The following is a 24178-nucleotide window of genomic DNA, read 5'->3' as shown; positions in this document are numbered from 1 at the left end:
ATCTGTGGCATGGGGGGATGGGGGTGGAGGCGATGGCCAAGGGATTTAGGAGGGGGTGCAGGATGCTGATGCCGAACTGGCCAAGCTGGGAGGAAAGAAGAAAGGGAGGGGAGGGGAGCATCGAGGACTGCTGGCCTAGCCAGGCCAAGAATGCAGTTCCCCGGGTGGTGGGAGCTGGGAGACCCCTGTGCTTGGACGGGACAGGGTCAGGGGACACGCAGGATGAGCCTTGCGACCACTGGCACATTCTTGCTGACAGGTTAGTGGCCTGCGCGCGACGTGGAGGTCCAGGGGGCCAGCAGGCCGTCGCCTCCCCCTCCCCCCGCTCGGGTTCCGGGTACCCGGGCGCGCCCTTTGGGCACCGGCCCCTCTTGCTATCCTGGGCCCCACTGCATCCCTTCTCCAGGACGCCCGCACCCCATTTCTCAGCCCAGCGCGTCCCTCCCCAGCCTGACCCCTGGCCTTTTCTTTTTCTCTGCGCCCCCGCGCGCCCCTCCCTGCCCGGCGAGCGCAGAAATTCCATCTCCAGTTTCCATTCTCAGCACCCCCTCCACCAGCCCCGGTGGTGGACCTCTCCCCATCCCCGCGGCCAAGAGCTGGGGGTCGTTGCTCATTTTTCTGGGTGGTCTGTTCCCTCGCAATTGGGGTTCTGTGGCCCGGATCCCAGCCAAAGGAAATGCCTTCCAAGCTACGTCCCCCTCTGAATTAAACACATCTTTTCTCCCTTTCTTGAATCGGGTGGGAGATAATACTAAATCGTGACATTTAAAATACCTAATTGCCCCCTCTTCTTGAGCGCATTTTCGGTGGCGGAAATCCCTTTTTTTTCTCAGGTTTTGCCGAGCTGGGAAGCGGAGTCATGAAATGTTGGGAGCCAAACAGGGCGCACAGGTCAGGGTTAAAACCCTGCCCCGGGGGCCAGAGATGGTGCAGACAGCACCGTTTGCCCCACAAAACGCGCTATTTCGAGAAAGCGAAAACAATTAAAAACAGCTGTGGCTGTCTCCAAGTGTGCTGGGCGGGCTGCAGAGGCTCCCAGCTACGGACTTCTGGTGATGATTACGAGGTTTTCGCAGAGACTTCGCTCTCGCTGTAACGTTCCATTTCCCCAAATCTTGTAGAGTGAATGAATGCACGTAGAGAGGGTAACCGCACCTTGAATCTTTTCAGGCTGGTTACTGAGATTCGGCCGCAAATATTTGCGTGAATGTATATACGCATAAACATACATATTTTATGCTAGGGAAATTGCAGTAGGTTACAAGATTCTAAAATACTGATGAGGGAGGATGCTGAATAAATCCCATCCAAGCACCTCAAAGTGTTACAGGGCACTAAGAAAAAACACAATCCGTTGATACTCTTGGGAAAAAAAAAAAAGTTTAAGTTAAAATGGAAAACCAAATTGCCCACAACTGAGTTAGGTTTCTAAAACCCAGGTGAAACAAGTTAGTATTCAGAGTAAAACTGAGAATATTTTAGTAACTGCTACCGTTTATATTATAGTTAGAGGATAAATAAGAATTTGACCCATTGTACATGACAAGGGACCACCTTGAAAAGTGAACCTTTCTAGAAATAAACAGAATTGTGGCTCATTTGCTGAGATTTTTTTAATTGGAAATAAAATATTCACCATCAGAAACATGAATGAAGTGCAGATTTCCGAACATGAAGGGTTTGTTTTTGTTTTTTGAAAGTTGGGAGAACATAATACTTCTTAGGAGTGTCTTCTAATTTAATCTTCAGGATGTTCTCCCTCTTCTGCAAGATAGAATAATTCCAGAATTTCTTATGTTTCCTACAGTGACAACTGGACTATCAAACTTTTAGCTGTGTTTTTGGGTTTTTTTGTTTGTTTGTTTGTTTCCCTAATCTAGAATTTACCACCTAGATAGGCATTCTTCTGCCAAAAAAAGTGAGATTAAAAACCAGTATAGATGAAAGAAAGGGAAAATTCAAGTTTAAAAAATCTATCCTGATACTTTCAAAGTTTGAACAAGTTTCAACTCATTTTTTAGAAGTTTTCAGAATGTTAGCTAATTTTATTTACAGATAAAGGCTTTATTGGGATTTTTATCATGATAAAAGTAATCCCTACTAAATTGACAAAATCCGGGGTGGCGGGAACCCTTAAAACTAAACAAAGTCACTATCACCTGTAACCTCTTTGCTCTACAATAATGCCAATAACCTTTATAGAGTCTGCTCTTTCAGATGTTCCCTATGTATATATAGGTATCTAATATATGTATTTTTTCATAGGGTTGTATATGTATACTTTTTAAAAAGTAAAACCAGGATCAAATTAATTCTCAGTTATTTTCTTTTTAAATAGCCTTTAACTGTCAAATAACATTACACTTACACTTTTTAAAAAGAAAATATTAATTTTTCTAGTTAGAATTTTAAGTGAACAAATTTAGTGCATAAAAATTCAAAACCAGAAAACTGAGAATTTCATCTGATCTCACTATTGTAGCAAACACTTAGTTATTTTGGTGTACTTCCTCATGTTTTTTTAATTTCTCTCCATATGAAAAAAATTTCACCTTGCTTAGAAATATGATTTTCTAAGGTAAAAAGCAATAGCAATAGATAACTAGTTTAGATCAAACTTTTTTGTTATCTAAAACAACAAAACAATATTAAAAAATAAGATAACATTTATAGACAAATACTTTATGTAACATTTTTCTGTTAGATAAGACAACTTTAAAAAACAAAGAACAAAAATTTAGTAGACAAGAACTTTAAGCAATTTTTTGATATTTAATAGCTAAGTGGATTTTGCATTTTTTCAGATAGTCCCAGTGTTAACTATTGCCTACCCATTTTGCATGAGATTACATGCAAAGCAAAAGAGATGTTGATAATCAGTATTTATTTTATCAAACAATGACTGGTCTTTTATTTGAACACTTTATCCATTTTTATGAAAGTTGTGTATCAATAAAACTGTTCATTTACCACCTATATTAGCTTTCAATGTAGTGGGAAAATTGTATTTCAAAACAAAATGGAATTTTTACTTGTCAAATAATAATTAGACTTTCTCTTTAGACATTTCACCTATTTTATGACAGTTTGTCATCTTATCTGTGAAGCTGTTGATTTACCTCATGCGTTTAACTTAAGTTCTAGAGTAATGGGAAAATTATATTTCAAAACTAGAATCTTCACTTGTCAAATAATTAGGTTTTCTATTTGGACAATTTGTCCATTTTTAATGACAATTTGCTATGGTTCTGTGAACTTTCTGATTTACCACATGTATTTGGCTTAATTTCTAGTATGACAGGGAAAATCTATTTCTAGGCAAAATAAAATTTTCAGTTGCCAAGTAGCTGGACTTTCTGTTTGGTCATCCTATCCATTTTTTAACCACAGTTTGCTATTGATCTGTGAACTTGCTGATTTACCACATGTATTTGGCTTAATTTCTAATATAATAGGAAAATTTGTTTCTAAGCAAAGTGGAATTTCACTTGTCAAATAGTAACTGGACTTTACATTGTTCATTTTACCTATTTTCATAACGTTTTGCCACAAATCTAAAAGCTGTTAATTTACTTCATGTATTTAGCTTAACTTTTAGTATGGTACAAATCGTATTTATAAGGAAAGTGGAATTTTCACTTGTCTTGTAGACATTGAAAATAGCAAGGGATTACACCAGAAAAAAAAACTGACTAGAGATAACTTCAAAGAGAGAAAGATAACATGGATCCAGTTTCTAATACTAGCTTTTCACTGATGAAAAAACATGCTGTAAACAAAATACTGAAGTATGAAGATATCCTAACATGTTAAAAAATTTCTCATGTCAAATATTCAGAATGTTTGTGCTTTATTGATAAGTCCAGTATTTACAGATTACATTTTCTCCAAAACAAATACCCACTATTATTCTTTTTCACAATTGTCCACATTTAGTCTACATGATCTGTTTTCTTAAAATATACTCTTCTATCTTCTCTATTCTAAGGACCTAAATGCATATTCTGTCACTTGTCTTATTCCCTACTCTTAGCATAATAAATTACTCCAAGTGAACAGGTTGTTTGGGTTTATGCGTCCAGATTCCTGGGCTGGTGTAGGAGAGACCCTTTATAGTGTATTCTGTTTTAATCCAGATCTTCAGAGAAATATCAACATGGTTCTTTTTCTTCCCAGCCACTTCAGCAGAAACAGAAAGATGTGACAGTTCTACACGAACAGATGGACAGATAGACTCATACCATATAGGCTTTTTCTAAACTTCAGAATCCAATTCTCCAGTATACTGTCTCCCTGATTTCCAGAAATAGCCTAAAATAACAATGCAAAATTTAGAAAAAGAGAAGTCAATATTTCTGGGGATCAACAAGTCTTTCAAGTGAATTATTTTTCTAATTAGGTTTTCAGGTTGATAGGACCAAATGGAATCTCAGGGCTCCTAAGGCTAGTTCATATAGATTGTGTTCAAGCCAGAGACTCTCTTTATTCCCATTGTTTTAAATGTTTTAAACAATGTAATGTATTAAAAAGACTATTGAATTTTTAAAAAATAAATAAGTAAACAAACCCCAAACAATCTCTACAACCTAAAACTAGAACAAATATTGCTATTGATTCTCCCTTCTAGTCTTTGGTCTATTGGCATACGTCTTTTTATGTAACTATAATTGTAATATGTGTAGATTTTTTACAATTTGTTTTGAAAGATAAATGAGTCTTGCTTTCAGAGAAGCATTTTTTTAAGGCTGCAGGATGCTTTTCCATGTGAGTTGTTTTGTAGACTAATTGCAGGATTACGGTGTGAGCAGGAGGCAGACTGAACCAGCGCCGGCCAGGTGTGTGGGTTTCTGAGTTTGGGTCAAGGTCCTTGGTGAAGGGTCGCCTTTGCTCTGGATCTTTCCTTCAACATTTGTATGGCTGACTTTGAAGAAGATCTAGAGGCTTGCTATAGAATCCATAGGTGACTTGAAAAGAGCTGTTAAAGTAACAGAATTTAGAGTTAAGACAGTCTGTAAAGGTTGCTTTAAGATATTTTTTAGCAGTAAATGCATCGTAATTCATTGGTGTGGAAGGAAGCATGGTGTATGGTGGTAGTTATTTAGAAAAAAGGTTAATATACCAAACAAATACAAAAATGAAAACAAAACCAAAAACTATCAGAGTTAGATTCTGATAATAGGATAGCATTCATATGTCACAAAAATTAATAGCACCCCGGTCTAATCAACCACATCTGTAGTATTATGTCCATTTCCAGCTGTCACATTTAAAGAGAGACATTGACAAATTAGACAACTTCCAAAACAGTCCATGGGGATAGTCTGGGGTTTGACTGGCCTGTCATGGGAGGTATCCTCAAAATAGACATGAACTCAATTATTCTGTTTGCTTCTGAAAGCAGAACTAGTATTAGTGGGTGAGAGGTACAAATAGATTTCAGCTCAGGATCTTACAAACAGTGCAGCTCAACAAGAGTATCAACTTTATTTGTACCATTCTCTTACAATCTCAGAAACATTCACCTTGCTTGTAGAGAATATTTAATTTGAGGACATGATAACATTTTAGTGTACTGCACAAAGATACTTGGGATGGAAACTTTTTTTTCCCTGATAAACTGTCTAGAAAGAATAGACCTACGTGTTGCAAGTTGGTCTCTTCTAACTTGAAAATAGCTGCCAACAAGGTAGTTGAACACGTTCTCACCTCCCTCTCCCATTCTGTTTCAAACATGAAAATATGAGAAGAAAATAAAAGTTTTTTTCCCCCCTGCAAAGTGCCCTGACCTTAACTTGCTTCTTAGAGGTACTCCTTCCCTAGTTATTTCTTGCTCTCTCTTAGCAGGCTTCGAGCAGGCTTCTGGGGTTGAGTGGCCGTGGATGCAAGGTGGGGTCACTCAGCATTGGGGGGTTGGCAGCCTGGCTGCTGGTCCAGGACACCTCAGCCCTCACTGCTGCGATCCAGCTGCTTCTTCCCCAGGGAGACATGCATCTCTTCTTTCATTTTTTTTTTTTCTCTCTCTTGTGATATATCCTCCGTGCAACACTTCCAATGACCATTTTGAAGTTTTTAATAGCAAAATATAGGCTTTCTATCAGAAGTAGCTTTACCCCTGTGCTGCTTTAACTTCTATTCAGGCTAGCCTGGTTTCTGGCCACCTCTGGGGCACATACTTAGTGTCGTAAACATGTCTTAGGGAAATTTTTTTCCCTCTCTGTCCTGTGTATTGATTGTTTATTTTGATTGCTATGCCTGCCTTTGGAAATGTGATTGCTCAAAATGAATTTGTGGAGTACACAGAGCTTCCTCTCAGAACCCCTCTTCTGAGTAGGGCTCTGACTCTACAGAAACTATTTTAGAGCCTTACCAAACTCACAGGGACTCTAATAGAAGGAGAGAAAACTCTTCTGTCATCAGTTCTAACCAACTTTTTCCTTCTACTTTCACTTCTGCTTCACACCCAGAAGTTTCTCCTCCATTCTCATGGTTGATTTAGAGATACAGTCACTCTCCGACTGTATGAAGTGTATTTTTCATGTTGAACAACTTTCTCCTGTTCTTATTACAAGCCCACAGTGCACTTCTGTGGGCTTGTAATAATGCACACAGCAACTTGGCAATGGCTGGCTTCCCAGTTGTGGAAGATGCCACAGGCATTCTTGGGCTGAGCTCATATTTCCGAGAGAGAAATGCCCCAAGATGAGATCTTGGCTTGTCAACCCTCACCTGATCTGCAGGCAGCTACTTGCAATTCCTTGAATGCAGCGTTCGCTCCTGCTCTGTGATTGGGAAGTAATAATCCTCAGTGTTTACATTTTAAAACCTAAGGAAGTTATCTTGGGAAATAAATAGGTAACCTCAAAACTTTAGTTGTTGGTGTGATGATTATTATATTCTTGGAAACATTAATATGTTAGTAAAAGCTAAAGTGCTGTTTTCTTCCTGGGTCACTCTGTGGTAGAATTTTTTTTTTTTGTATGTTCATCTAAGAATTTTGTATGCAGTATTTATGCATTAGAGTTTGAATGCATTTCATTACTTGAAAATCACTCATCTTTAGCACCTCTCACTTTTTATTTAATTGCCTTAGACGCTTCAGATTTTTAGACTAGATCTCTGGCATCCTGTACCACGGGAATCGCCACGGCATCTGTTGTGATGTGGGCTTTCTTTTCTGATAAGTGAAGCCGCTCATTTAAAAACATGTTTAGGAATTAGGCAGCTCTAGTGTAAATTCTGGTCACCACTTTAATTATTATGGAAATTTGGGGTTCATTGCAAATGTGAAAAACCACAGTTAATTTTCCTATAAGAGTTAAAATAAAATATTTAGTTCCCTATTTCTTTAGCAATCAGCGTAGAAGTATAGTTGCTCTTTTACCTTGTAATGCAAAAGAAAAGGAAAAAAAAAATTGTCAGGAGGTTCTTTGTTTTTCCTCCTTAGCAAAATAGTGTTTCTTTCTGTGCGGTAAAATGACAACGGCTTTTCTGTCCTCTGAAAGAGTTCATCAGTGTAGCTGCTTTAAAATCTTTCGTTTTCTGTAATTACCCATTTGATTCCAATCAAAGAACAATACCGTAGAAGCTATATGTGCTTATCTGAATTTGAAATGTACATTATTTTTGTCTTGGCTGTTTTACTTGTAAAAGTTTAGCTCACAGACATACTGGTGAAAGTACTCAAACATACCGATGAGGGTATTTATTGTAGTATTGATTGTAATAATGACAGGCTAGAACAAAATAGTGGTCATGTTTACTAATTAATAGTTGGTTTATTAATTTGTTTCCTCAGGGGGTGATTAGTTTTGAGACCTCAGGTTAGATGCTGGGGAATACATGATCCCAGTCATCATGGAACTGTTTATACTAGTGGGATTGACAAAGATTAATCACATCATTTTTTCCAAGATTATTTGATTACTCTTTACAAAGATTAATCAAGTAATCACACATATAAATGTGCTTTTAAAACTATGGTAAGTGCTGCAAACACTACTAAGCAGGGGATTTGGCCAGACAGGGGGATTAAGGAAGGCTTTTCCAAGGAAATACTGAGATATGCAGGGTATCAAGTGAAGAGGAAAGGTGTATTTGAAAGAAGGGGGAGGGCTCTGTAGAGGCTTTGGGGCAGAAAGCTAAAAGAGGTCCAGTGAATTTGGAGCGGAAAGAGAAGGGTGAGCACTATGTGAAATGAGGCTAGAGAGAAAGTTAAGCAGTAAATTTTGCAGGACTTAGTAGATCACCTTAGAGTTTCATCTTTATACTAAAACCAATGGGAAGTCTGGGGGCGCTTAAACTGCACAGGATCAGATTTACATTAAGAAAAAACACTTTAGCTATTTTATGAAGAAAGGATTGGACGGGTCAGAATAGAACTCAGCTGACCAATCTGAAGGCTACATTAATAATCCAAGTTTAGAGATGATGACCTTGTGGGCTAGGGTAGTGATGGGAAGATTAAGAGATGTAAAAATAAACAGGAGTGGGTATAGGATTGAATTTGGGACAGTTGGCTGGGTGGGAATGCCAGGCTGATATGTAGATTTCTGTCACCTGCATAAGGGTGGTTGGTGGTCGATGATGTCTTTTACAGAACAAAGAATGCTTCAAGAGAATCAGATTATAAGAGACAGATCAGGAGTCTTAATTTGGACAGAGTTCAAGTGATGATAAATAACTTGTGATTGAGAAACACACGAGAAAGCTATGCAACCTTAAAATGTGATATCATAGAACATGTTTAAATGAAAAAGTATGGTCATGATATGTAAAAAAGAGCAGAGTATGTGTATGTTTATATGTATACAAATACAGGTTTGCATTCATGTAGAATATGGAAAAATTAAAAGGCTATTCAGGGTAAATTGTATTTCATACCCTTTTGGTTATACTATTGGAATGCATTGCAATAAGAATATATGGCTTCTATAATAAAGAAAATTGACCATTTAAAGCAAACATCCAATATGAGATTATTTATCTTTCAGAGCTTTCTCAGTTAGAATGATCATGTAAGCATTATTATGTTTTTTATTTTACTCAAAAATGTTTTCTTATAGCTTTACTTCCCTAGTCCGATAGCTTGTAATACTTTGCTTTTTAATCCCTTTCCACTAGATTGCACTATTCCACTAGATTTCACATAGCTTACATACTGTTGTGTATTCTGCCTTTCACTAATTTTATTAATTTCAAAACAGTCCCAACATTTTGCAAATGAGTTTCAATTGTAATTATAAATATAACTACTGCATATATTATATATTTCTTTAAAGACCCCTCTGGTTCTCCTTTTTCATCCAGTATTTCTGAGATACTGCCTTTTCCAGGAGGAGAAACCCGAACTTATCTTCCTAGGCTATTTGAGCAAAGGAACAAAAGCTATAATAGCAAGAGAAGTGAGAGGCTTCATTTTCTATTTACATCCTGTTAAACTATTGCCTTTTATAGTAGACATTTAATTTTTCTACCCAATTTTGATATATTATGGTTAATGCAAAGTTGAATCTTGTGCACATGGCATGTTTTGCTTTTGTTGCATTATTTTCTCAGAATTAATACAAGTTTATGAAAGATAGTATGGTATAAGTATAATTTGTTTCTTATTACATCTGCAAATGATGAAACTGAGGCACAGAGACATTGAGCGACTTTCCCAGTTAGATGAATACTGGGATTTGAACCCAGACACTGTCTCCAGAGGTTCAGATATTAAAACATTATCTTTCTGTACTCCAGTTTTATTTCACTCAGAACTCTCTTAAATCTAACCTTTTGTTTTTTAGCCCAACCTAGAAAATTTTAATAATTTTTTATTGTATTAAATAATTACTGTGTTCCTGCTTGCCAGGCTTTTCTAATAGTTCGAAGGCTGCTGCTTCTGGCATTCTTGGTTTAAAGTCTTGCTCTTACACTTCTCATTCCTTGCTACTTTTCTGGGGTTGATACAGACAGTTTTCCTCAGCAAAGCCTTTTTTCTCTATAAGTTTGACTAACTTTTTAGCTTTTCTCTTTCAACAAGTTGTTTTATTTTCTGTTTTTGTCTTGGTGCACATAATGCATGGGATTAATTTCCACTGCAGAATGCTCACACTGCCTTATTACTAGTTATTTCTAACCCAGCAGCCAGGGACAACTTATAATTTTTTTTCCAAAAAGATAAGCCGAAGATGAACAACTAGTAGTAATAACATTCTCAATTACATTAAAATAGATGATTACAACATGCTTTCCCATTTAACTATTTGAGGGTAGCATTGACAAATAGGTGACATAGACTTCTCAGTCTGCCCCACAAAATGAGTTCAAAATTCAACTCTGCACTTACTAAGCATGTGACCTAAGACTTCATATCCTCATGAAGTGGAACTAATACTCCCTACTTTATATAACTTGATGGAAGGATTATATTAGTTAATATGTGTAAACCCTTGGTGTAGAATCTGGAATTTAGCACTGAAAACACTTGGCTAATGATAAATAATGGCCAACTGACATTTTCTTTTCTAGAGAGAAAAGTGTGAAAACAAATTTTTATTATAAGAACCAACTTAAGAATAATGGGAGTTGCATAAAAGGAGGGAAGAGAGACATGTAGAGTGTAATGCATGCATCCTAATGACTTGGGGAGTAGTGAGAGAAGTGGGGAGATGATGTGGGGGATGCGAGCTATATATCCAGCTTCTGGAAAAAAAGTCATCCATTCCTCTTAGAGTAGAATATGAAGAGAGACAAATGAAGCAGTGAACAGAGAAAGACTGGGCAGTTTGGTTCTAAGGTGAGTGTTAATCAGATTAAATTTCATTTGGTGTATCCTGCTGTTTACTTGGACAGTGATGCCGGAGCAAGTTATTATTTATTATTTCTATCCCTTGACATTCTGATTAGCTCATTGGCAATCAGTCACTATTCACAATTCTTCAATTGCTTTTATTAAACAGCAATCCCTCCTCCTCCAGTCAGCAAATAATTCATGGGAAAGAGTAAATCTCTCTTCAGAGAGTACTTGCCCTAGGCCAGATAAAATGTGGTCATGCTGCTGTAAGACTCAACATGAATCACTGAATCTGAAGACAAACTTGAAGTGCTATGTGGTTTCGAGGGAATTTGAGGGCATGCCAGCACCTTGTATTAATTCAGGCTTTGATGATTTTGTGTACAGTGACATCCCAGCTAATTGTATGGGTATCTTCTGGGTTTGGGCTATGTAAACACTAGATGCATGTTATTCTTTGCTTTTGTGTCTCTGAATTGGAGCAAAACTCACACCCAGGTGTAATTGTGGCAGAGATGATCTGGAACCCGGTGAGCACAGTAGAGTTCCCTTCCTTTACGATTTCTGAGGATGGCCCATTATCTTTGGAAGGGATCCAACAACCAGTCTATACAGGTTGACATTTCTTTACACAATAGATTTAATCTTGAAAAATTGTGTATAAGATAAATATTTTAAAAAGTGAATCATATTTTCTCATCCTAAGGAAACTTGTTCTCACAGGGAAAAAAAATACATTGGTTCTTTTAAAAGAAAATCAAATTTTTAAGTACTAGACTTTTTCAGTGAATTCTCTGCACTTGAAAATGTATAGATTATAATAATTTCTCCTACAAGAAGTTAGGTGAATGGATCCGTGATTTTGAACATACAATTAAAAACAAAGAGTTATTTCTGTATTATTGAGATTTCTTCTTCAAGATGTGGGACTCAAATGTTTAAGTAGTCACATCATTTATGGCATTGTGTTTTCTCTTTAGTGATCTACCTGGCAGATAGGTCCATAAAAATTTGTCTTTTTACTTAAATTTATTGGACTTAAGTCTTCTGTAGTCAGAGGACTATATATACATCAATATGAACTGTTTAAAAAATGAATGTGCTCGGGACCAGCAGTTAGCTCAATGGCTATGTTGCTGGACTCCCATGTAGTTGACCACGGTTCGAATCCTGGACCCGGCAGCTTAAACTCAGGCTGGGCACGTGGGCGTGCGTGCGTGCCCAGAATCTTGAGAGGAGAATGGAGGAGAAGGGATTGTGGTGTGGCCATCCCCCCTGAGGGGTGATTTGAAGAATGTGCTCAAAGCAATGCTGACTTTAAGACAGAGATACGTCTGTGGGATGTGTTTGCACTATTTTACCCTGCCTCTATTTGTTAACAATTGAGGCACCAGTCCTATTTGTTTTTTGAATCTTGTGAAAGCAAATTAGTCTGTCCTTCCCCAGGACCTAGAAAGTGTGAAAAATGAGATGTTGGCTCACCAGCCAAGGACATGCAGTGGTGTTAAATATTATACTGGGTTAGTCAGTTTCTACCCCATAAAGTGCAATATGTGTAGTTTTGTGTATATGACTGTGAACAATAGTTCTTATGCATAGTGTTGTCCGAGAAACCACTAAGCTACAATAAAAGGTGGAACAAAAGATGACCTTTCTGGGCAACTCAACTCATTCTTTCCTTATGGTAACTATCTAGTTTATGGACAGCTGGAGATATCTATAGAGTTTCATCTTGCCTGTAGGACTTACTTCATTCTGTTAAGCCTTTATAATCTTCAGATATATTAATAGAGTTGTTTGGTAATAGAGTTGTTTGGTTTCCTAAGCGCTGAATTAGACAATATACATGAAAGTGCCTTGCTCAGTATATGGTAATGAGAAGCACTTAAATCTAAATAGTACCTTGTCAAATCTATATAACATTCTTTTTGGAAAGCTGCAGAGAATAATTTGGCTACCTTCTCCCTGTCTTTCTAGGCTGGTATTTCCACTGTTCAGCAGTGACTTGCATGTTTCTTGCAGATTAACTGTAGACCTGTTAAAGTTAGGAGTGGGTAGGGTTTTCAGTTCTAAAGTCAGCCCTACATTCAGTGTATATATGACTTGGGTCAATATCCTGTATTTCTTCGAATTCTGTAGGTCTTCTCTCAGTCTTCTAGAGTTCATAAGTGTGTATGAGATGCACCAGTAAAACTGTTAACCCACTTCTCTAAACTGTCCATGGTGGAATCATGAATATGTGTTTGTAAATTGCTTTATTATTTTTAGGAAGGTGTATTTTCAGGGAGCTGCCCAGGATATGTCTGTGTAATCAGCATGTTGCCTTTAGAACCTTGCAGTCAGGGAAAACATGGGAGTGGGGTAGGTATTTTGCTATAAATACTATGAACATTTCTGATCCTGTTTTAGCTTAAATTATTAAGAAATACCTACTGTATTTTTCATTTAGACTGAAAAGTTTATCATTTCAGTTAAAAGAATAACCCATTTATTAGGCAAGTCATTTGTAAGATTGGTTGTCCACTAGATAAAACTAGTATATACCTAAGTTTACGTATTTTAGGAATCGAATGCCAATTAAGTAGGTTACTTGTTGGGGTGCTAGGGCCTTTGATTTCTGCTCCCAGTTATACTGAAATGACCACTTAAAACTTTGTTCTGAATAACCTGGATTGTGAACTGCTTTTTTTTTTTAATAATTATTTTATTTAACTTTATTTATTTTGATATGACCATAGAGGGACAGAGTGAGAGAGAGAGAGAGAGAGAGAAAGTGAGAAATTAAGCTGCCAGGTCCGGGACTTGAACCACGGTCAGCCATGTGTGAGTCTAGTACCCTTACCCACCATGCCACCTGCTGGCCTCTGAACTACATTTATTAAAAAGGAAACTTAATATTTCTCAACTTAAGCACAAAATTTTACTGGAAATTCAGTTTGAAAAAGAAAATATACATTTCATCTCTGATTTATTAAGGTGGGAGTTCTTTGCCATGCCTCACTAAGTGCTTCTTCTACATTAACTTGTTCTTAGTTTATCATTCATGAAGTATTTTCTCTTACTTGCATATGCTTGGTTCTACCCATTCTTCTTTTACCTAGATTGTGTCAGTTATGCTCCTTTTCTTTATGATTTCTCTTTCTTTCCTCTTACATTTTTTCCTAAGCTTATGTACAAAATTTAGTTTGTCCCATGTGAAAATAACAGACCCTTCTTTCCCCTTGCTGCTCCTTAGTCTATCACTTGATCTCTTTGCTTCCCTAATCTGCTCAGTGTTCTTGAAAGATTAATTGTATTTACTACATCCATGTCTTGACCTTTTGCAGTGTGGCTTCTACTCTTACCACTTAAGAAGAGCTCCACTTTCAAGGAGTCACCAGTTAACTTCTCACTTTTCAACTCTAGCAGTCTTTTCTAAGCTCTCATCCTCTCTGACCTTTGTGAGAATGTTGGTCATACTCATCTTCTTGACATCTGTCTTCCATTAGCCAATGTGAAGCTTCAGTTGGTCAGCCTTTCCAATGGCCTCTCTCTTCTTTCTTTGTGGAATCATTTATTCTTTGCTTTTGATATGCAGATGTGTTTATTAACATGTTCCTCTGCCAGGTACTGTCCTGCCTACTTTTTGTGTATTCTTTCTACAGCATTTCAGGCCTAGCATCTAGGACAAATCTGTGGGGTAGACTGTGGAGGAGTCTTAGGTTGAGGTGAACAGAGAGGGAACTTACATGAGGAAGAACTTAACCAGAGAAGGGAGAATAGGATAGAGGGCCAATTGTTGTAATAAGAAAAACAGCACCCAAATATATCAAGTTTGAAAGGTTAAGGAAGAAAAAAACAGAGAACCAGTAGTAAAGTTGGCAGTGGATGATGAAAGCAGGATAGATGAATGGGTTAAGAGCAGGAATACATATATGCTACAGAGCACCTTCTGCATAAGGGCCTAATGTCCTAATATGTCTGGGAGCGTGGTATCTTTAAGGAATTTTACCAGGCTTTGGCTTTAAAGATCATTTCTCTGAAAGAAGATTTTAAATGTATATCTGAAGTCCCATAACATTCTCTTAAGAATCAGAACTCTCGTCATCTTCTTAGATGGCTTTGCCTGGATATCTGTTATGTTAAATTTAATATATCCAAAGTTAAATTCTTCTTTCTCCTAAAACTGATTCTCTTCTGCGGTTCTTAATATATTACTATTTTGTATCATTCTAGATCAACAATTCAAAGCTGTCTTTAATTCTTTTAGCCTTGTATCCAGCAATCTGAAAATGTATTGTCAGTACTGTATTGTTCTATATGTTACCTACATATTTCTGCACATGAATTGCCAATCTTCATAGCTTTTAATCTCCTTGAAGAATAGGAACTATGTCATGTTTACATTTCCCCCGTATTTTCCTTGTATCGAGCTATAGCAAATATTTGCTGATTGTAGTTAAACAGGTAGCTGGGCTAGAAGGAATCTTATCCTAATTAATGGTAGGTGATCTGTGATAATCATTTTTATTTGACATTAATTTCATTTTTTGTGCATTTGTTTTATTCTGAAAAGCTTTTTTATTAAGCTGTGCTGGTGGCATAAATGGAACACTTAACTGGAAGACCAAACAGGCCAACACTTTTATTATCAGCAGAAAAATGGCTGCTGGAAAGAAAGATGGTGAGTTTAGGTCGTAACTCTAAATTGCTTTTGGAGAGTCAATTAAATGTTTACTTACAACATTCTTTTGCTTTTTTTAGACATATGAGTGTGTGCGTATGCTTTTTTTTAATAACTCAATCTGAAAAAATAAATTTTGTTTTTTCTAATATTCTAAAAATTATGATCTATGTTTTTTAATATATTATTAAAAATTTTTTTTCCTTTGCTGTAGCTTTGCCCTGTTTTTAAAAAAAATTCATTCCTGTGTTTTTAACCTATTGTCCCTTATCCAGCCACTAGCTTGCCACTTATAAAAACTGTCCCAGTATGGTTATTATAACAACATATTTTTAACATTAAAATCATTAAGTACATTTAACACATATAAGTTAAAAACAGTATGTACAATATGTAACTTTAGAAAAATGGTTATAAAATATTTTGGCTAATTCTCATTGATTTTTGTTGTCAAACCAAACTGATGTGTTTTGCTATTAAATAATTCATTGGAGAGGTCAGCCATGTGGTATGGATCCCACATGGCCAACTCCACTATTCTAGTCCTGGACCTAGTGACTTGAAAAATAGACCGGTTGTGTATGCATGGATACCCAAAATACCAAAAGGAGAATGGAGAAGAAGGAATTGCAGTGTGGTCATCCCCCTGAGGGGATGCTTTCTTACTTTTTCTCTTTTTTTTCTATATCTTTCCAGCAAGTACACCTGCTCTATAGCTAAAACAAAAACAGTTTGTTGGTATTTGTTTTCTATTAGAAAGATGATTAGATCCTCGAAGGATTGATCTTTCTAGGATTTTTTTTTCTCTAACCATAAATATATTCATCTACAATATTCCAGGAACTTTGGAATAATGCATTTTGGGACCAGCAGGTGGTGTAGTGGCTAAAGTGTAGAATTCTCACATAGCTGACCGTGTTCAAGTCTTAGACCTGGTAGCTTGAAACTCACGCCAGGCACATGCATGTGAGTGCCCAAAATCCCAAAAGGAGAATGGAGGAGAAGGGATTGCGGTGTGACCATCCTTCCTGGGGGTGATTTCTTGCCTTCTCTCTCTATGTCCCTGGTGAGCGCATGCTCCTTATAGCAACAATCTATTCCAAAAGGGAAAAAAAAAAAAAAAAAAGAATGCTTTTTCTTAGGAAAAAGAGCTTTACTTAGCACTCAAATGTTGGTTTTCAAATTGACAATTATGAACTTTCACTTAATATTTTGGTTATTTCCATTTATGGTTCTTCTTTCCTTCTGTAAACAGAATTGTAGCTTTATGTATGTCACAGGTTATTAACAGAATAGTTAACTATAACTTTGAATCTGGTCACCAAACTGTGTACAAAATTAATTACTATTATTTCTCTGTAACTGCTTAAAATATTTTTGAAAGAACATTATTTTTAAGTAATAAAATGGACTTACTGCCATATAAAACCTTCTGATTGCTTGTAAGAATGATTTCCTGGCTTTCTTCGTTGTCTTCATACATCTCTGAAGTGAGGGTTGCTAACTTTTACACTTGGCACCAAATTATTATTTAGCTGTAATCAAATTATTAAATAATAGTAGCTAGAATCTTCTATCCCCAGATCTATTTCAGTGGGACAGTTTCCGAACATCTTTTTTTTTCCTTGATGTCTTTGAAACAAACTCATAAACACTTATGAATTTTTTTAAGAATTATTTAATTTTATGTATTTGTTGTTGCTGTTGTTTAATTTAACCAGAGAGAGATAAACAGAAAGAAGTGAGAAAGTGGTCACCAGGTCCAGGACTCGAACCATGGTCAGCCAAGCTATGGGAGTCCAGTGCCTTAACTACCACATGACCTGTGGGCCCTGACACCTGTGGATTTTTAAAGAATTCTTATTGCTGATATCTTTAAGAAATTGGAGTTTTATAACAAATCACTTACCATGAAAAGATTTTTTAAATTATTTTATAAAGCACTAGATACACACGTTTTAGGACCCAAGCCCATGGTCTTTAGGTATTTTCACTTGATTCTTCTTGTTTTCTTTAAGAGAATCCCTCCTGATTATACTGGTTATTTGGTTGGTTCCATGATCAAGCTGAGGGCCTTCAGCTTTTTTAATATATCCACTCTTTTTGTTTTCTAATTATTTTTCTAGGTATGGGCCTTGTATGTCCTTTTCTTCATATTCTTTTCTTTGACTTTGATCCCTAGAACTTCTGTCTTCTCTGAACATAGCCCTACTGTTTCTATTTATTTTGCCAGGAGAGCTCTCCTAACCAGTTATAAGACCAGGCAGAGCCATCATTTGTATGATGCTGTTCTTAGTGAAGTACTTTCAAGTCTTTTGCATAGCATTCTCCTGAAAGATTTCTGTTTCAAAACTCATGTTCCCATTGGACCTCAAACTGATTTTCTCCCTGGGAGCTAAGTGATAACTGTAATTCTCAGAATAGAGATGTTCAATCCAGGGGTCAGCAGGTGGCCTGGTAGTTAAGCACTGGACTCGCACATGGCCTTCTGTGTGGTTCAAGTCCTGAACCTGGCAGCTTGAAGATCATGCTATATGTGTATGTATGCATGTGTACCAAAAGACCCAAGAGGAGAATGAAGAAGAAGGGATTATGGTGTGTCCATTCTACCTGTGGGAGGTAGGGAGTTTCTCATTTTCCCTCTCTCTGTCTCTCTTCTGTGAGCACATGTGCCTTATGAAAAAAACAAACAAATAAAATAAATAAATAAATGTTCAATCCATTTTGAATCTACTGAGATAACCAGTTTAGGTTATCACATTCTCTTATTTCCATAGTTTCTCTTGCTCTTATTCTTCAGATTCGCCTGTTTCTGGTCTCCTTATCCTACTTGAATTCTTTTATTATAGTTCTATACCATCAAAATACCTTATACAGATAGTAATAAGTTTCATCAACTGTATGAAAAGAATTGTTTTATCATTTTAAAAATTATAATATCAGTAGGACCTGCAGATGTCATTATGGTTATGTTGCTGGACTCCCATGTAGTTGACTGTGGTTTGAGTTCCAGACTTGGAGGTTTAAAATTCACGCTGGGCACGTGTGTGTGCATACCTAAGATCCTGAGAGGAGAATGGAGGAGAAGGGATTGTGGCATGGCCATCCCCTCTGGGGGATAATCTCTCACTTTCTGTCTCTCTGTCTCTCTCTGTCTTTCTGGCAAGCGCACGTACCCTATAGCAAAATTCTGTCTTAAAAAAATTATAACATTTAATCCTAGTAGTTTGTGTAGTAAAGCAATTTGAAATGCTTAGGTATCAAATATTCTTGTAGATATTCTTGACCATAAATTCCAGTTAGTTATTTTTGATAATTTCAAAAGAGCACCAAAGATTATAAGAACACTTACATAGTAATATAAATTTAATGATTTTTTGTGTAATTTTTTTTTTGCTATAGGGCGCATGCACTCGCCAGACAGACAGAGAGAGACAGAGAGAGACAGAGAGATAGAAAGCGAGAAATCACCCCCCGGGGGGATGCCCACACCACAATCCCTTCTCCTCCATTCTCCTCTTGGGATCTTGGGCACGCACGCACACGCGCCGGCGTGAGTTTAAGCCACTGGGTCCGGGACTCAAACCACTGTCGACTACGTGGGAGTCCAGTGACATAGCCATTACGCTAACTGCTGGTCCCATAATTTTCTTTTAAAATAATATTCCAATTATTATGTAAAGCAGTGAGGGTGGTAAATAGGATTCTGAGGGATTTAAATGCCTTGGATTAATACATTTGATACCATTCTACTTTGACAACCATTAAAGAGTTACAAAAGTCATGAAGAGAACTTTAAAAATGGATTCTCTTCCAATTTTCCTGGGATGGGGTAAACAAACTTAAAATTTTCAAATTATCCCTGTAATAATTTAGCAAATAAGGTTTCTCATTATTCATTTTTATATTTTACTTAAACATCTTCAAATTCTCCTTTTTTGGTTAGGGCAGCTTATGCTCTAAAATGAGTTAGCCTTAGGTTTACTGATATGATAGACTTCCATTGTGTTTTTCCCAAGAAACAATACAGAGTCAAAATGATCCTGTCCTAATTTCCTGATTATTTCAAATTAAATGTCAAAAGTTAACTGAATATTCATAAAAATGAAGTAATATGTATTCTGGCTAACTTGATAGATGACTCTTCTACCATTTTACGGTGGGTTCTCCTTGGCTTACTGATAAGGACTGCAACTTGAAGACAGAAGTATGTTTCTAGATGAATTCTTTTACTCTTTGTTGGAGAGGAGCAGGAAGTGCCCCTAAATCTAAAGTTATGCATTCCTCCTACTCACCAAAGAGTGACAAAAGTCAGAGGAATGATCACAAAGTTCCAGGACTTTGAAGAACCATCTACAAAATATGTATAGGTCTCTTCCTGAGTTCTGGCTATGAGAACTTAAGCTGTTTCCTTTAATGTTCAGGTTTTTGCTTTTTGTTTTTACATACACATTTGTCTGAAATTGTGATTATAGACTCTCTTCTTAGAGTTGTGCTGTGTATTAAAATAACTTTATGAAATAATAGAATAAACTTGGATTATCTGATCCAATTCTGGTTCTTTTTTTTTTTTCATTTTATGTATTCATTCATTTTATTTTTAATTTGACAGAGAGAGGGAAAGTGGGAAAGCAAGCAACCAGGTCGAGGACTTGAACCGTAGTCAGCCATGTGGGAGTGTCCAGCACCTTAACCACCATGCCACCTGCTGGCCCCCCAATTCTGATTCTTTAAAAAAAAAAAAAAAAAAGGAGAGGGACCAGTAGAGATGGCATAATGGCTATGTCGCTGGACTCCCGTGTAGTCCACCGTGGTTCGAGTCCCGGACCTGGTGGCTTAAACTCATGTCGGGCATGTGTGCGTAAGTGCCCAAGAATGGAAGAGATGGGATTACTGCGTGGCCATACCCCTTGGGGGGTGATTTCTCACTTTCTGTCTCTCTGTCTCTGTCTTTCTGGCGAGCGCATGTGCCCTATAGCAAAAACTTCGCCAAAAAAAAGAAAAAACAAGGAGAAATAATTAAGAAAATTAAGATGTTATGCAACATAAGTTTGCTGTAGGATATAATAATAGAATGTACAATACAAATATATTAATTTATGTTTTGGATTAACAAAATACAAGACTACCCTGGTTCGAATCCTAATCTTCCTCTTATTAGTCCTAGAGGCTTTTGAACCGTTCACTTAGTAAATCTGGGTTCAATTTTGTCATCCCTTAAATGAAGGACTAACCTCTTCAGATCCAGTCATACTTTAATTGTGTGCAGTCTGACGTATACCAACTCCAATTGGGAATAAATGCAAGGAATCCTGGGTTGAGTAGGAGACTGAGGTTATATCCAGATAGGAAGTAAAGCTATGAGTTCTTAATAGAGAAAGATATTTGGCATGCCCAGACAGGATGACATCTAAAGCCCTTTTCAACTGTAGCATTCTTGAGACTATGCTTATTGATCACCAATTAACAGAGGTTTGCAACCTTTATCCAGTTGACATTTATGAAAAAAAGAAAAAGAGAAAAAGAAAAACACATAAAATCATACAATGATCGAGGTATTTAATTTCAATTTGGAACAACTAAAGTAAGTGACTCAAGGTTAGAAAAAAACATATCATGAAAAAAACATTTTGCTTTCTTGTAGAAGATCCAAGTAGTAGTTTCATTTCTCCTGCTTATAAAGAAAAGTGGCCTTATCTTTTAGAGAAATGAAATTTACGAAGACAATCTAATACAATCCCTGTGATGTATTTAACACCCTAGGTATGGACTGTCTGTGAATGCAGCCAAAACAGTAGCTGCCCACACCAAATGAATGACCTACAGTACTTTAATGTTGAGTAAAGTCAAAGGTAGACAAGATGGCAGACTGCTGAGAACAGTGTTTGATTCACAGTCAAGATTTACAAAGCTGGATTGATAAAGCGCATGGTATATCTTAGTGAGAAACAAAAACATATTGTATGCCTGGCTCTGAATAGTAATGTCTCTTAAAATACTTTCTATAGCAGCTATCCAGCTTAATAATTAAATTTCAAATGAATCTAATAATACATTAAAAATAAATTAGGAAGGAAACCACAAACATACCAGACTCTTAAAAACCCTGAAATTAGTTCTCTTGATGGAGAGATAGCAATTGGGATCCATCTCCTGTGATCAGTTTCAATGAATCGGGAGTAGCTTTGTAGAGTGCTGTGTGTACCAGGATTCTTGAGTTTCATAAGAGCTTTTAAACTGCTAAAACTATGAAATATAGGACAAGAAGGCTTCATTTTTCTCAGTACTTAATATTTTTGATTATCAGGGATGATCATACTCAGTTGCTCAGGCAGAAAAGCCTATGTTAAATGTTAAGAGCAATACCAGATATGTGTTATGTTAAAGCAATACCAAGTGTGGGGTTATCCAGCACTCTCTTTGTATCCTACATGTGTTTAAAAATCTTCAGCAAGCTTATTCAAAATATGCGTTCTAGATAATACATAACTGGCAGTTAGGAAATAAATGCTATTTTATATAACCGATTTGGATTTAGTGATGCTTCTCAGTGAATAGTTTGTGTCTTAACACTGCGTGAAAGGCAAATTGACAAAACAGGAACATTTTTAAAAATAGTCTTTAATTTTTTACTCATGTTACGTATAGTGTGCTAGAATATTCTTAGGTCAATTTAGCTATCATTAAAGGTAGTGTATCATTTTAATCTGGATCTTTGTTTAAATTATGTAGCATATTTTCCCTATATCAAAGATGTAAGAAATTATTTTATATAATGCGTTGAAGTCATTTTGATTTGCCAGTATATGTAATGTATAGGTTGAATTAAGATTTTCAATTGTACACTTACTCATTTCTGAATGTATTTAGTACACAGAGTTTATGCTGTCACTTCAAGTAATGTGTCTATCCCAGTTACAGTAAGATCACCTATTCAGAAATGTACTGCGTCAACTAAGAACCAGGAAATACACCACAAAAATGGTCTTTGGACAATCAAAATATTGATAGATGCTGCAAATACAGGCTCCTGGTTTTTTGTTGTTGTTTTGTTTTGATTTTTTTTTTTAATCTAGAAGAGCCCTGCATGCATTAAAACAGCACAGATTCTATTCACTTTTATTTTAATGCACAATTACACCTCATCTGGCAGTCTGGTTTCTAAACCTGCAGCAGATTAATAATAGCAAATTAGAAGGGATAAAGAAGCCAAGCCACTATAGGAAACACACTGATATCAATGAGAAATGACAGCGGACAACTTCTCTACAGAACACAGGAAATCTATGAAACACACAACCTTAAACAGCATTAGCAGACTGGGACCCGCTAGTGTGATTGGTAAATGACAAGGAAACCAGAGTCCATGAGGACATCACTGTCTAATAGAGCAGAATGTAATAATTGATGTGCAAAATGATGATCTTATACCCTCATGACAGAGGATCAACTACTGAGTAATTTAGAAAATCAGTGTTTTGGAATGATTCGTTCCGTGGTGTTCTTGGTAAACAGATTTTACTGCATTCTTGTAAATCTTGAAAATTAGAAAATAGAAATGGATAATTCAGAGTGATTAAGTCATTGATAAATCATCTATTAAAGAGATAGCCATGTAAATGGTATCTAATAAAGGTCACCTGGATGTAAATACTGATAATGTTTTATGATTTTCTTCTCACATTTCAGAAGCGAGATGGCCTTAAGGTTTAAATCTAGCTGAAACTTGCAGGGTCTCATACTCAGTAGCTATTTTATCTTTATGGTCATGTACTTGCTGTTGATGATGCAGGAAAAGGGCTGATAAATGTTTTTTGGGCATTTTTGTAGAGAAGGGACTGCATGTGTGCCTGTGCACGTGCATATGCCATTAAGAATAATCACTGTGATAATTGTGAAATTACATGCCATAGTTTCATTAGCAATGCAGCACCACGGTGCTTTCGAAATTTAATGTTTACTAAGTACATCCAAACTTGCTTTTGTTTTTGGTAATTGTAATTAAGCACACAAATGCACACCCTTATGTTCTCATCATGGAGAATTTCCAATAGCATATTAGTAAAAGAAGACAAACTAAGTACCGAACTAACATGAGGTCTCACTTTACTGCTCCTGCTAACGCGGTCTGTTACTTGATTCTTGGCTCTGTGCTGTCATGTAATATACAGTTGGGGAAATGGTCTATAGTTTCCATTTCCTATGACTAAAACACAAAGAAGAGACATTGGCGCTACATTTAGGGAAGGTGAACTAATGATCCCAGCTACTTGCTCGCATACCCTTTTTGCCTTTCTCTATTCACATATGAATTTTTTTCCTAAAAAATTGTATTGCTTATGATACCTGTCTCCAAAAGTTTTTGTTCTTTTAAATATAGTTATTCTTGCTGTTCAGACTTCTTTTTAACCTCCTGTGGATTGGACTTTTGATAATTTTTTCCCCATTAATAGTGTTAGATTTGCATGGAGTTAGCTACACTCTAGTCTCTATTTTCATGTATATCCATGGCATCCGTTTGCAAAGGTAATAGATTTGCAGCTGTAGAAGGTTGCAAAACCATGCAATTCACAGGCCAGACCTGTGACCCCTGCTCAATTAACATGGCACCCTATGCGGGTATATTTAAGAGATCATTAGATCTTAGTGTTGTGGATTTTTCGAGTGTTTAAATTTGATTGTCAAGACTTGCTTTTAAAGAAAACAATATGCTTGGGACCAGCAGTTGGCTCAGTGGC

General features: G+C 36.6%; 1 protein-coding gene across 4 annotated transcripts in view; it reads left to right on the top strand.

Moving 5' to 3' along the window:
- The first annotated feature begins 74 nt into the window (after positions 1-74).
- Positions 75-24178, top strand: part of SGCE (sarcoglycan epsilon) — an 83470-nt gene continuing 59366 nt past the window's right edge. The window contains exons 1-2 of one of the 4 annotated variants that reach the window (XM_014591216.2): positions 75-259; positions 15333-15440. In XM_014591216.2, coding sequence (XP_014446702.1) covers positions 151-259; positions 15333-15440 — 217 coding nt within the window. In that variant the 5' untranslated portion in view covers positions 75-150. The remainder of the gene's footprint in view (positions 260-15332; positions 15441-24178) is intronic. The other 3 variants (XM_006157481.3, XM_014591218.2, XM_014591217.2) reach the window with 3 other exon arrangements.

The sequence above is a fragment of the Tupaia chinensis genome, unplaced genomic scaffold, assembly GCF_000334495.1.
Source record: "Tupaia chinensis unplaced genomic scaffold, TupChi_1.0 Scaffold000544_1, whole genome shotgun sequence".
NCBI classification, from domain to species: Eukaryota; Metazoa; Chordata; class Mammalia; order Scandentia; family Tupaiidae; genus Tupaia; species Tupaia belangeri.
Note: the sequence above shows the minus strand (reverse complement) of the source record. Positions and strands in the feature narration are given on the sequence as shown.